General features: G+C 37.4%; 1 protein-coding gene across 2 annotated transcripts in view; it reads left to right on the top strand.

Annotated features, from left to right (window-relative positions):
• The first annotated feature begins 1,906 nt into the window (after window positions 1-1,906).
• LOC121413045 (short transient receptor potential channel 4-like) overlaps window positions 1,907-15,704 on the top strand; it is a 33,086-nt gene continuing 19,288 nt past the window's right edge. The window contains exons 1-2 of one of the 2 annotated variants that reach the window (XM_041605809.1): window positions 1,907-2,144; window positions 5,663-5,686. In XM_041605809.1, coding sequence (XP_041461743.1) covers window positions 1,959-2,144; window positions 5,663-5,686 — 210 coding nt within the window. In that variant the 5' untranslated portion in view covers window positions 1,907-1,958. The remainder of the gene's footprint in view (window positions 2,145-5,662; window positions 5,687-15,704) is intronic. The other variant, XM_041605816.1, reaches the window with a different exon arrangement.

Raw genomic sequence — 15,704 nt, 5'->3', positions numbered from 1 at the left:
ATTGTCATTCGAGGAGCTATAGTCCTAAACCAACTTTGAGCAGTCCTTCGCGCAGAAATTGTGATAAGATTATCATGATTTCAATGTCGTCTGAGATCACAGGAAAAATAGTCTGAAAGTATTGTTTTTCTTAAAAATGTTCAATAAATAAATGGAACAACCGAGCCGAAAATATAATACCTATTCAAGATGATTATCATATTTATATTGGAAGATGTTTATTTTTTTTCTTTAAAGGTGACTTTTGCATTACACATGCATGGTCAATCGTACAAGGCGTTTATAATTATCATGGCAAGCTCTTATACAGAAAAAAAATATATATATATAGCTAATGTAATGTCAGAGGTAGTATAACAGTGTGTTCAATAAACAAAAGAATACTTCAAGATACAAAGTGATGCTTATAAGAACAAATACTCCCTTTCTGGAGGCTTCCATGGCGAATAATGAATCAGTGTATAGAGGCCCCATTTTATTTATAATAATGAAATAACAGAACATTATATATAAATGTGTGTGTATGTTTGTGGTCGTACGTCGGTTTTCGGTTTTACACTCGGACAAAATGTTGGGTAAAAATTCTCCATGGGCATGATGGGGGTAATTATATGTCCAACCAACATTGGGCAATTCTTTTGGGTATTTTTATTTATCCAGTGTGATACAAATTTTTCCCATTCTCAAGTAACTGCTGCTTTTTTTAAGCTTACTGGACAATATGCTTCCCGCAGTGGGTAAAATACTGTCCAAAAATTGGTTGGATACATAATTACCCTCGTGCTGGTTAAAATGTTACCCAATATTTTTTATAGTGTACTTCGACTTTTCATAAACATATTTTCTTAATGCAATTTTAAAAGTTTGCACAAGATCTAAAACACCATCAAATTCAGCTTGGCCTTCTTCGTTCGTCATATATATATATATTTTTTCAATAATATACCATTTTCATCCCCACATACACAAACACACACAAATTATATGAATACTATAACCACGGATGTTATAGTGACCGACTGCAAAGCAGTTTTGTGATATGATAATAATAGTAATATTTGTTAGACATGATCAAGGCTTAATTTACATCAGTTTCACTTATTTTTGTTCCCGGGGACGATTTGATCTCAATTATTTTCAGCTTTCAATTAACAACATGTTTTTTTATTCATACTTCTTTATGTATCAATTAATTAGTTTATTTGTTTGTATTCTCAATGATAATTTAACAACAAAAGAAAGAAAGATTATTTTTTATTAAAGACGTTTAATGGAGAGGCGAAGAGAACTCAGTGACACGTGCTGATACAAAACAACAACAATTTTAACGAAGAGAAGAGATCGTGTTAAACATCAATTTTTTTGGGGGGCGTTACGTTTGCCTGGAAAAAGAGAGCTAAATCATATGACCTGCTATCTAAAAAAAAAATAAATATTGTTGTAAAAAAAATTGTTATTGGTCCACAAATTAAGAAAATCTTCCTTTGACAAGTCAAGTACGGTTCTAAGTGTTCATGCTAAAAAATAAATGCCCTCGTGTTTCATGTGTTTGTTGGTTTGTAATTATTTGCTATGAATATAACAAGAGCCGATGGTACAAACATGACAAACAAATGTCATCATTGGAAATTAAAATGTCTCGAGGCTGATTTCTTTTCTCGCCCCCCCCCCCCCCTCTCTCTCTCTCTCTCCATCTCACTTTTTTAAATGTCAGTCTTATCACGTTAAGACGGTGGAGCATCATTCAGCTCTTGTATGGTTTTATTCAAGCTATATCATTTTACTAAACGTGTAGAGAAGCAAAGTCCGGGACATACTAGGAGGAAGAACACAAAAACAACTAAAAAAGAATAATTAGAAGAAAAAAAATCAAAGCGGAGAGAGAGCCTCATTACATTCTCTTCTATGTTATCTCCCTTTGCAGGCGGAGTGATGCTGCCAGACAGCGGAGTATCATCATGCCCAAGTTCTACCATGTCGATTCGCTCAGTGACCGCATCCCCCTGCAGATCGTCCGGAAAGAAGTGCCCCTGTCACCGGCCGAGAAACAGTACTTGTTGGCGGTAGAGCGGGGCGACTACGCCAGTGTTCGACATGCGCTCGAAGAGGCGGAGATTTACTTCAATATCAATATCAATTGCAGGGTAAGATGATCGATCTCTGCATGGGGGGGGGGGCGTTTGAAGATTCTGAAGATTTTGGAGAGGAGAGGGGTTAAGGGGTGGGGGTGGGACATGGGATTGGGCAAGCACGTACTCGAAAGGATAAGGGATCGAGCACAAGAAAAACTCGGACCCCACAGCTCTCTCATTCATCCGTAACCCTGCTCCAGATTTTGGGGGCCCGTAACACAAAGCTTAGCAATGATGGTAGAACACTTTTTGTCTACCGCTGATTCTATTGACTACAATGTATACCCAATCGTGAAAATCAAGCGTATGATTAATCGCTATAACCTTTGTGTTAAGGTGATGTTTGATTCCATATTTGTTGTTGTAATCCGACTTTCTAACTGCTTGATAAATAGATCAATCAAGAGATGTCTAGCGTGGAAAAACTTCGTGTAACAAGTTAAGAAAGGTCGTTAACAACTCCGTATAAAGTTTTTAGGGCCCCTGGTACCCCCACAATTAACAGAAGGTCGGAGAAGCTACGAAGTTACCGATTATGTGATAAACGTACTAAACATAAAATTTAACACCCGTCTTCAGGGTTTAAAAAACTTTCCGAAGGTTCATGATTATACTGGTACTCATAAAATAAATGTTAATCAAGTTTTACTAGCTTGTAATGTGAGAGTGGTTTTGCATTTTGCTGGTTGCTTGAAACTTTCGCATTTTTTTTCATTGATACATATCAGACACTTTTCGGGGATGAAAGTATTCTATCAGCTATGTTGTCAAATGTCATTTTTATTTACATCATGAACTAACACATTTTGGTTTTCAATTCATTGTTGTTGTTTTTTTATTCATTCAATGCAAATCTTTATCTCAAGCATGTCCAGTTTAACTAGACAAGCTTTCCTGAAAGATTTGTAATACATGAATTAAAAAAAATGAAGACATGTGTTGTTCCCTAATGTATTACAATATTTTAAGAACAGGGGTGGATCCAGGATTTTCCGGGGGGGGCTAGTTTCCCCGATGAAAATTTGACAAGCAAAAAAAAAAAAGGTTTTCACCTAAAATTTCAGGTCATTTTGTCCGCGGAAAATTAGACAAGTAAAACAAATAGTCTTCACTTACAAAAGGGGCATACGTCGGTAGAAACGACATATTTACATTACAAATTTAGATAATCGCTCTCAAGGGGGGGACGGGCCGGATAAGGCGCCCCCCCCCCCGATCCACCACTGCATGACAGAGCTAAAAACATTTCTATCGATGTTAATTATGTTATGTATTTCTAAAAAGTAAATTAGCATTATGTATTTCATATCAATGAAAATTTAAAAGCGGTAAAATAAAAGGGTTAGACAGGACAGAGAGGATGTGCATGTGTGTGTGGGGGGGGGCGTGTATATAGGGCTCGCTGCATACATCTTCTAATGGTGTATTTTCGCAATCACTGCGTTGACGCTCTCTACAACGCACCAATTCCTTTGAAAATGCAAGTCAAATGACAATGGACAGCTGAGAGGTTTTTGTCGGAAGTCGAGGGAACAGGACAGCCAGCAGATCGTCCGAAGATTCGGATTGGACGAAAAACTGCTAATATGTCTTTTTATCCAGAGTCCAGGACGGCACGGCTGTTTAGATTCACCGATTTTCGACAAATGCTGCTTTGATATGACGATCGTTTGACAATAGATTTTCTGCGTTATAAAAAGCGTCTGCGAATTTATTGCTAAAATACCCGAATAATTTTGTGAAGCTAGCGTCAAATGAGTCTTTGGCCTGCGGCTGTCGTGGTTTGAAATTATATTCAGATTTCATCACCTCCTTTCTTCCTGCAAAACACGAAGCATATCTCGTCGAAAACTTATTAGCTGCGTGGCTGTTACGTCATTTCCCATTTCATTTCCCTGCGTACAGACACGTGCTATATTTTATTATATCATTCAAGTATTTACCTTCGTTCTGGTAAATTGATATGATATCTTATTTATGAAGAAGGGGGATTTCATTTCACTCTTAACCTCATCAAAATCATTATTAAAGGTCGCTTTTTCATATTGGCAGTGTTATTGTCGGCCCTTTTCCTTATTATTTCCCTATCCTTTTTCTGATGTCGGTACTTGTAGTTTATTAATTCCCAATAACATTACCTTATACACAACAAAAACTGTGGTGTTAACCGATGTACACGGAGGACAACACCATGTTATTTTACACTGGTGTTAAATTGGTGCTGTTAGTTTTACACTTATGGTTGTTACATTAACACTCTTTGGTGTTATGTTCAATCTCTAGGGTGTTATTTTAACACATCAGGGTGTGGTCCTCTATTAACACCAATTGGTGTCAGTTTTAACACCACAGTTTTTACAGTGTAGGTGTCCAAGTTCTTACAAACCAAATAATCTACGTTATAGGACTCGTGATATAACATGGAGGATGGGTTTACGTGTTATATGTAATGTACGTCATTTTCCACATACACTCTAAAAAATATTGGGTAAAAATGCTCCATGGGTAATTATGACTTCTGTCCAACCAACATTGGGCATTTCTTTTGGTCATTCTTATTTATCCAGTGTGATAAAAATATATGCCCATTCTAAAGTAATAGCTGCTTATTTTTTAACCTTACTAGACAATATGCTTTCACCATTGGGTAAAATACTGCCCCAAATTTGTTGGACACATAATTACCCTCGTGCCGGTTGAAATGATATTTTACCCAACATTTTTGTCATAGTGTATATATTGTATAACGGACAGCCGCATAGCATGGAATACTGTATACCTTTCATCATTCCCTCCAAAATATATACTATATATATTATATTCCTTTCCACCCCTCTTCCCTTCTCTCCTCCCTTTATTATCCTTTCGTCTATCGTCTTTTCCCCTCATGTTCCGTTCTTGTTCTTTCTTTCTTCTTTTTTATACCCTTCATTTATTTCGATTCCTTCCTTCCGCCTTTCCTTAACGGGGGTGGACTTTTAGGCTAATAACCAGAGCAGATCGAATGTTAAACTCGCACTTCAAACTTTCAATATTTTCATGGCTTATCGTTACGCTAATTTAGGTTTCCTTGTCTTCGAGTGTTATGTTTATACATGTATTTATTTTTTTAAGAAAGATAAATATGCTTGTAAATTTGAATATGAGAAAATAGTTTATCTTCAATCTCCAATTCAAGAGAATAACGTATAAACCTTTTCGAACTATCACAGACTTAAATCTGGTCATGTTTAACCCCATTTTGTAGGATATGGGGAGGGGAAGGAGACTACATTGAGAAATAGCCAAGAAACCTTTTTAAACACCCTTCTTTTTATAAGGCGGGAATAAATTAATATGATTCTACGTTGGATATATGTTAGGTAGATCTCTTTTTCACAATGGCTTGCATTTTCCACTATTCAATGTTAGTGGTTAAATGGCAGAAGATATAATTTCAAACGATATGAACTAAAAATAAAACACACCCATCATTCTTTCTACTCTCCCGCCTTTTCCCTAAATATTTGTTTTGTTTTCCCTTTTTTTAGGTGAAAGGAGCCGGCGAACCAAAGGTTGTTGAAAAATTATATATATATATATCCATTTCAATCCTTCAATTTCATTTCACCTGTTTGTTCATTTACATTCTAATCACGGTCATAAATATGCTCATTTTAACATAGAGAAAAGAACAATAATAACGTCGTCTTTGCATACTACATTTAAATGAAGTTAACCGTTTTGAACAACATTTATATAATTTCTTTCATTTTTACACAGTTTCATTTGGTTACGGTGGTGGTTATGATGTGGTTTTGATCGGGCATGTGATATAGTAACTGATTTAGAATAAATCTAGATTGGCTAGGGTGAATAGCCACTCAAGCACTTGCTTTAGATTTAATTCAGAAAGATGGGAATTTAACGTTTCAAGGTCAGGTCCACTTGTTAATTTAAAAAGTATCCTAAAAACCATGGACCTACAACACGATGAAAACAAAAGAATGATCGTATTAAGTCACACAGACATTTTTTTTTCTTTCTAAATATTTAAATTTTCGTCCTATATTTTTTAACATAATCTTTGAATAAAATAATACAAAATATATAACCTGTCTTATCCTTGAATTTTATATGTATGATACAAAACCTTTTCTGTATAGATATGAAATATCATTAAGATTTGTGGATTTATTATGATAAAATTTATTAATTTTTCAGTGTTTTGCACGTTGAATTGTTCTCTTTTTAAAGTTGTTTTGTGGGATTTGACCTTTCTAGATTTTAATTAAAGGGTTCAAATAGGATTCAAATCATATCAAGTGTTTGACTGATTATTAACCAATACCAGTCTGGATTTATTCTAAATCCGTATAACGCCTGGGTCATACGTGCCTGTGGGCATTGTAAAGCCCTTTCTGACCGATGTTTTGGGTTTAAAACAGAATGCATCATCATTTTATTTAAAAAAAATCATTTACTCGTTATTTTGATTTTACCTTTTTTATGTTGTATATTTTCTTTATTAATCGTGTCTTTTCATAAGTATGGGTAATCCCACTGGAAAATGCCGGTGTCAATTTAACACCAGCCTGGTATCGGTCCACACCAGAGAGGTGTTGGAACAACACCGGTTTGGCGTTAGGCTAACACCAATTAGTGTTAAACCAATATCGGTTTGATTCATAACCGGTGTTCAGTGTTTCAACGCCTCCTTTCTGGTGTGGACCAATATAGATACCAGGCTGGTGTTTAATTAACACCTACGTTTTGCAGTGCCCCTTTTCATAGAAATATGCCATTGTTTGTGTTCGTCCGGGAATTAACACGGTTTTATGATCTTACGCAGATTTTTTTTCTCTAAGGAGAGGACAATGAAATATAATACAAATAATTATTGCGGGGAGCAAAGCGAGTAAACTGATCGGAAGGAAAATGAGGGGATTTTTGTGAAAATGTTCGAATTCGAGGGAGACTACACCTCGCCCGCAACGTACAGCCATATAAATACGACTTCCCTTTAATTTAACGCTCAACGAAGCCTTGTGGCCCAGTGGATTAATCTTCTGACTTTGAAACAGAGGGTCGTTGGTTCGAATCCCAGCTATGGCGTAATTTTCTTCGCCAATAAATTTATCCACATTGTGCTGCACTCAACCCAGGTGAAGTGAATGGGTGCCCGGCAGGATTAATTCCTTGAACTGTTGAATGCACTGAGCGCTGAGAGGCAGCTCGAGCGAAAGCCAGGGTAATAATAATGACAATGCATGCGCCTCGGAATAGATTATTTCTAGATAGATAACGCTATGTAAATGCCTATTATTATTATCACATTATATGATTTTTTTTTCTCATTTTTTCTACAAAATATTTTGTTTGACAAATGGACCGGGACATGACATTTGAATTTCACGTTCATTGCTATTCTGATCTTTAAGATTGTTGGCATACAGAGGCGTTTTTAAAGAAGTCAAATGCAGCTTGAATAATTGTTCCTCGGAAGATTCAGTCACTGCCGCTCAGGTCTTCGTCACACGATCAGACGCTTTTATTTGTTAATGAAATGAGAGCGATTGTTGCGAGAAGGTGAACTATTGCATTTCTCATTAGAAGCAACTTTCAAATCTCTCGCGATGCAAAGAGAAAACGGTCTTCCTTCCCTATATATATAATCAAACTCGCGATGATCAAGTTGAAGGCCTGGTCCCACTCGCCGACGAATATAAAACGTATTCATAAAAGACACGACGGACAAGCAAAACTTCGGGGGTGACTCCCTACATTTTCATCCGCTCCAGAAATGGACAAAATTTGCGAAAACATAACGAAAAAAGGAGTGGATAGTGTGTTTAAACGGAGGTTCATAGGGAATGTAGAGATGAAAGCGGATGGAAGTGGATGACAGCTCCGTAGGGGTTAGGGTTTTGAATAATTTAATATACGACATGTACGAGATGCATACGTTTACATCTTTTGTGCTTCAGTGCTACTGACGATGGATAGGCGTTCCATGCAGGCGCGGATCCATGGGGGGGGCCGAGGGGGCCTCGGCCCCCCCCCCCTTCGGCTAAAAAAAAAGAGAGAAGGAAAGAAAGAGAAAAAGAGGGGAAGAGGGGAAAGAAAAGAAGAAAAAGAAGAAAGGAAGAAGGGAAGAAAAAAAGAGAGGAAAGAAAAAAGGAAAGGAGAGAGAGGAGAGGAAAAAGAAGAGGGGAAAAGAGAGAGGAAGAGGGAAAGGAGGAAGAGGAAAAAAGAGAGAGGAAAGGGGGAAGAAAAGAAGAAAAAGGAAAGAGGGGGAAGGAAGGGAAGGAGAGAAAAAGGGAAAGAAAGAAAGGAAAAAGAGAGGGAAAGGAAAAGGAGAAAAAAAGAGAGAGAGGAAAAAGAGGAAGAAAAGGAGGAAGAGAAGAAAAGAAAGGGAGAGGGAGGAAAGAGAGAAGAAAAAAGAGAGGGAAAAGAAGAAGGGAAAGAAAAAAGGAGAAGAAGAGGGGAAAGAAAGAGAAAAAAGAGGAAGAGGGGGAAGGAAGAGAAGAAAAAGGGGGGGAGGGAGAAGAAAAAAGAGGAAGAGGGGGAAAGAGAGAGGAAGAGGGGAAAGGAAAAGGAGAAAAAAGGAAAGAGAGGAAGAGGGAAGAAAAAAGAGGAAAAAAGAGAGAGAAGGGGAAAAAAGGGGGAAAGGAAGAGAAGAAAAGGGGAAAGGAAGAGAAGAAAAGGGGAAAGGAAGAGAAGAAAAGGGGAAAGAAAGAGAAGAAAAGGGAGGGGGAGAGGGGAAGAAAAAAGAGGAAGAGGGGAAAGAAAAGGAGAAAGGGGAAGACGGAGGAAAGAAAAAAAAGAGAGGGGAAAGAAAAGAAAAAAAAGGGAAAAAGAAAGGGGAAAGAAAGAGGAAGAGGGGAAGGAAGAGAAGAAAAGGAGGGAGGGGGAGAAAAAAAGAGGAAGAGGGGGAAAAAGAGAGAGGAAGAGGGGAAAAGGAGAAAAAAGAAGAAGAGGAAGAGGGATGAAAAAAGAAAGGGGGAAAGAAGAGAAGAAAAGGGTAGAGGAAGACGGGAAAGAAAATGATGTTCGAACCAAAAGGGCGCTGAAATAATGTTCGAAGAAATGTCAAAATGCTGTTCGAACTGGGGCAGAATTGATGTTTGAACGGGGGGGGGGCGAAATGATGTTCGACGTAGGGCGCCAAATTTAATGTTGGAACTAGGGGCGCCAGATTGATGCTCGAGCTAGGGGGGGGGGGGTGGCGAAATGGTATTCGAACTAGGGATGCCGAAATGATGTTCGAAGTGGGACGCCAAATTGATACTCGAACTAGGGAGGGGGCCGAATTGATGTTCGACGTAGGGGCGCCAAGTTGATGTAGGGGGCGCCAAATTGATACTCGAGCTGGGGGGGTGGCGAAATGGTATTCGAACTAAGGGCGCCAAATTGATGTTGGACCTACATGTAGGGGCGCCGAATCGATATTCGAACTAGGAGGGCGCCGAAATTCGAAGGGAGGAATGTTCGAAGGCCGATGAATATAGATGATGATGGAATCGGCGGCCAAAATGATGTCGAATCGAACGGGGGGGGGGGGGCTGAAGAAGTGATGATCGACCTACATGTAGGGGCGCCGAATTGATATTCGAACTAGGAGGGCGCCGAAATAAAGTTCGAAGGGATGTTAAAATAATGTTCGAACTGGGGGCGCAAAAATAATACTCGAACTGGGGAGGGGGGCCGAATCGATGTTCGAGCTAGGGGGGCGCCAATTGATACTCAAACTAGGGGGCGCCGAATTGATGTTCGAACTAGGGGGGCGCCGAAATGATGTTCGAAGTGGGGGCGCCAAATTGATACTCAAACTAGGGGGCGCCGAATTGATGTTCAAACTAGGGGGGGGCGCAAAATTGATACTCGAGCTAGGGGGGCGAAATGATATTCGAACTAGGGAAGGTAAATTGAGTTCGAAGGGATGTCAAAATGATGTTCGAACTGGGCGCCGAATTAATGTTCGAACGGGGGGGGGGGCACATTGATGATCGACTTACATGTAGGGGCGCCGCGCCGTACTGATATTTGAACTGCCGCCTTGTTGTTGGCTCATTGTTCCATATATTGAAAGTTTTTAAATGCCTTGGCCTTGAGGTTTTTAGGCCTTGGGGTTCCATGCCTTGGCCTTGGCCTTGGGGATTGAAGCCTTGGTCTTGGGTATTAAAGCCTTGGCCTTGGAGGTTTGAGCCTTGTCTACAACACTGATGGATATATTGATAGATATTATTTACAGAAATTTTGAAGTTTACTTGCACACACTAAGAAATAAAGGTTTAGAATTGAACCCCAAAAGGCTGATGCAAAATCAGCACCCTATGGGTTCAAAAATTGAACCCCTGATTTGGGGTTCAAAAATTGAACCCTGCGGTTGGGGTTCATTTTTGCACCCTGCGGGTTCAAAACTGCACCCCTAGGGTTTCAATTTGAAATTTAGGGTGCAGTTTTGAACCCGCAGGGTGCAAAAATGAACCCCAACCGCAGGGTTCAATTTTTGAACCCCAAATCAGGGGTTCAAATTTTTAACTCATAGGGTGCTGATTTTGCATCAACCTTTCGGGGTTCAATTTTGAACCTTTATTTCTTGGTGTGCAATATGTAAAAGAATAAATGAAACATTCATTGTAAAGGTGAAAGTTTCGGATGCGTGTTTTATTTTTTGACGAATCGTCAAATACTCAAATAACTGAAATAACTGTATGGTTTTTATCGTTCCTATATTGTTGTTTCATGTAGTAATGCGTTAAAGACAGCTATATACAGTTCATGATACGACACCTTTTCGTTTCCAACCTACAGTGGGAAATCACGTTTTATTATTTTTTAACGAATTCCACTGAAACTATACACAACAAAAAGTAAGTCCCCCCTTAAACAAACATCAATAATTTCCGAACCAATGCGAGTTTTTAATATATTTTTACATGAGCGTGTAAGTAATTTTATAAGCTTTCCTCTGAGTAAATGTTATGGACGTATTTTACGTCATGCTTTAGTGAGCACCGTCAGAAGGCAAAAATGTCACTTTTCAAAAGTCACAAGCCAAATTGATTACTTTGATTCCATTTTATTGGAGCTAATTCCACATTCTCATCATGAAAAATGGTCAGAAGGCTTGTAAAAGGTACTTTCTAAAAGATGATACAACTTTTTTGACTAAATTTTACGGTTGAATAAACACAAGTCCAAAATTACTATAATTGAATTTTGTACACATTTCTATCAATAAAAATGATAGAATATGATGACAGTTATTTTGGGGAGAGCATCTTCAACAATAACCATCGTTTCACGGTTCAATGAATATTTATTGAAAACAAAAATACGATTTTATAAATATCATAGGCATGTATTGTTTCATTTTGGTAACTGAAAATTATCTTTTCTCAACTTTTTTCGTTTATGTTCATGACCAATTAACATGCTTCAATGATTCAAAGGCGTTTAATTACACATTCACGCTTGAATGAACATGTGGAATGTGATCAGCTCGTTTTTACGTTATTAGAAAAATGCAATTTGTAACTATGTATATCTTTCACAAACCTCCTTGCATAGTTCATTTGATTTGATTCTTATGAAAATCCCGATGTTTAATGCATCAGTGAGCACACAATATTCGAAAATTATGCAAATGAGAAGAAAGTTCTAGGCCTTAGCCCCACTCTGTGCCGTATCGAATGATTCTTTTGGTGTGCGCGGCTTTTAGATAGTGTTACCTTGAAGCCATGTGCGAAGTTTCATGAAATATTTGTTGGCAGAAGTAACAAAAACCGTCCATGACACAAACCCTCATTTCATATTTGTTAAAATTTTGACTTCCTCTCTCATAGACTTGTGTACATTAAAGGTGCATATATTTAAGAATAAGTAAGCCCTTATTCAATATGGTGGAACTTTTTTCACGGCTGTCTTTAGCAATGTCACTTGGCAGTAATGTTTATCAACCTATCGGCAGTCTTTCTGTGCAAAAATGAAATCGATTTGTATATTCATGGATGAGCGAGCACGCATCAAAGTGGGAAAATTTGTATTTTCAATGTCAAAGACTCATTTTAAAGGGTAATAAAGTGAATATTGGGGGCAAATTCGGTTTCAAATTTGACTTTAATTGCTGTTGTCTTATCATCCATCATTTCTATCACTACACACGTTCCGAACTTTAAATATTTTCATGGTTGAGCGAGCACATTCGAAAACTACGGTATGAATACTCTTTATACTGCATAAATGCATACTTCCCTAACAATTTCTCATGATCAGTTTAATTTATGGACAAATCAGTCTGTCAGTGGTGGATCCAGAATTTCGAAATGGGGGAGGGGCCTATAATCGGGGAAGACATCAACATTTCCAAATTTTAACATGATCTAACAAGTTTTAGAGGATACTACCATAAACCCTATGATGATACGTCACAATACAGGGGCCGCGGAACGGTTTTGAAAGTGGGAAGGGGGCTGACCATCCAGAAAATCACAATCGTATGATCATTTTTACATTTGTGTACATGCTTTTGGAAAAAAAGTGAGGGGCTGAAGCCCCCAGCACCCCCCCCCCCCCGCGGCCCCTGCAATACACTGTGCTCACTCAACCATGAACATACAATATCAAAATTGTGTGTGGAGTGGCTAAATGGATAGTAAAACAGCATAACACCATGAAATTCACCTAAAAACAATTTTTGCCCAACTTTGCATATGCACAATCTGAAAATCGATTCTTGTGACTTTCAAAAATAGTCATTTTCAATTCAATCTTTAATCACTCATGCATGACACAACCGATCAATCTCATTTTCACCAGGAGTTGCTTAATGAGTGTAGAAAACCACCTACGAAATATCATATCTCAAAATAATTCTGTTCAAAAGTTACAGCAATTTGATTTAGGGGGGACTTACTTTTTTTGTTGTGTATTTACTCAGGCCTAAACTGCATTGCTATCATTTACATTTATTGTTACGTCTTGAACTAGTTGATGTATACAAGATACATGGGACCTTGGAATTCATGTTTCGCTAGTATCGTATGAAAGAGAGAGATTAGAACTTATCGTCCAAAATGATGCGAACTTAAGAGCATTGTTTTCATATTTATAAAGACACTGATAATAAAGAATATTTTTTACAGTATATTTATCTTTAGTATTTTATTTTCTATTTATATACACCGTTTACACGCATTCTGTTTCTTTTGAAAATCTATTTGGAGTATATAAAATTTGAGCAAGATTATAAGATACATAACCTTTTGATACTTTATATGATTTTTGCAAGAGCGGAAGAGCCAATGTTTGTTGATTAGGATTGACAAGACAACTCACTGTTTTGAATGGATTTCAAGCGAATAACAAACGATTATATAATAAATCCAAACACAGATCTAAGTAGGCAGTGCACTCCCAATTAGTAAATGCTGAGTGCTGACTACGGAGTCTACCTCAACTATATAATAAAAAGCATGTTAATTTATATCTTTTGAAGAATATCTTACCCAAAATAAATATTGATTTTCTTTCATGCAGAATATGCAATTTAGTTATTGCACAACCAGTTTTCATACGTGGCGATACAGGGGTGTCATCCCCCTAAGATTTTTCAACCCTGAAACAAAAAGTAGAAAAAAATGGGAGTACCCACAGGAACGAAGAATGCCTACAATGCAAGAGAGGTTTCTGTGAGAATTAACTGAACTAGACATTACCCATTCGGCAATGGGAGTCAATATTTCGGCACGATTATTACTTGACTTGAAATTAGGGCCCCCTAAGAAATCCTGGATCCGCGCCTTGCTCCCGCTCACATAATTCTAGCAGGGCCTACTCTGATGAGAAATTTAACGAAATTGAAAGCATCAAATGGTTAAAATACAAATCGCTCGAGTTTCCCGCTCGCATTGATTATTTTTATAAGTGATATTACATTTATTCATGAACACATCATTATAAATCCATTATTCATTTGCCTCTTCTTCATGCATAGGCGGATCCAGGTGGGGGCCCGAGGCGCCCGCGCCCCCCTATTGGTAGAGCAAAAAAAGGGGAAGGAAAGAAAAAGGAAGGAAAAGAAAAGAGAGAAAAAAAAGGAGGAAGACGAATGAATAAAATAAGATGAGAGGAAGGCTTGGAAAAAATATTTCATGTCACTATATAAAATTTTCGCTCGCGCTTCGCGCTCGCATTGCCTGTTAAATGATCCACATATCTTGTTCAACGTGGAGCTTAAATATCAAGTTTGGAAGTCAGTATACAAAACATATTTCTCCTTGGAAATCGAACTTTCATTATTTTTGTGATTTACATATTGAATTTTAAACGTGCTCTGTAAAAATGTCAGTTTTATGGTCTGAATATTAACATTTTCCAATTGCGCTGTGCGTTCGCGAATTTGATTTATCAGGTACCTATTATTTTCATGTATTCCATAAAGTTTTCAAAATATCCCTTTTCAGGTCTGATTATCAAAACGCATCAGCTAGCGCCGCTATGCTTGCATTTTTAATTGGCGGGTTATGTATGTCTCAATATTGATTGTATAACAAACTACCTAAAATCCCCTTTTCATGACAGTTTATCAAAAATTTCGGCTCGCGATTTGCGCTCGCATTAATGGTTAAAAATATATCAACTAATTAATGATGCATCCTATTCATAATAAAAAGGTGCTTGAATGTACAGTGTTCAGGCCATAATATCATCAGATTCCGCGCCCTCATTATGCATGTATAATAAGATATCAATTTAATAATTAAATTGTCCCTTTTTTTAATCTCGCGCTTAGCAAGATGAATAGGAAGATATATAGTCATCATATTCATATGATAACATGTCCTAAGGATGGCAAGGTCCTATGTCTCAAAATTAAAGTAATAATGAAACATATCCGCTCTTTATCAAGTGCGATTTATATCCACCTTACAAGTTTCCTATAAAGTGTTTGAAATATCAGATCGGAATATCAAATATTTTAAGCTCGCGCTTCGCGCTCGCTTTTATTTTCATGATAAAAGATTATGTAGAATGCCTAGATTATAGGTCTAAATCTGAAACACGCGCGCGCATTTTCATTCACTTATCCAGTTTCAGATCACATATAAAAAAATTCCGCTCGCCCTTTGTGCTCGAATTATTAATGTAGGAAGATCCCCTTTCTCATCCCTTTCATGATTTAAACATGAATAGAGTATCCCGTTCAAGGTCGAAATCACGATTTTTTTTTTACGCTCGCACTTTGCGCTCGCATTATTAATATAGGAAGATTCCATTTTATTCATCTTTTTCATGATTTAGGAAACAAATCTAGAATTTTTCCGCTCGCACTTCGCGCTCGCATCAATTGATTTGATTTGATTTATTGTTTTCTTCTGCATCCATAACATTCGTATAATACATTTTTCATAACATAATAAACATAATATTAGCATTTTTGGCATGAATCATAAATAAAGAGTACTAAAAAAATAATTCCAGACAAAATTATTAACTATATGATATTCACAATTTGCAGGAGAAGGATTGTCATCATAAGCAGATTGCTTGAAAAAATGACAATCCCAAACTTATACTAATTGAATT

This window comes from Lytechinus variegatus, chromosome 1 (assembly GCF_018143015.1).
Source record: "Lytechinus variegatus isolate NC3 chromosome 1, Lvar_3.0, whole genome shotgun sequence".
Classification (NCBI taxonomy): Eukaryota; Metazoa; Echinodermata; class Echinoidea; order Temnopleuroida; family Toxopneustidae; genus Lytechinus; species Lytechinus variegatus.
This window is presented reverse-complemented; position numbering and strand designations above follow the sequence as displayed.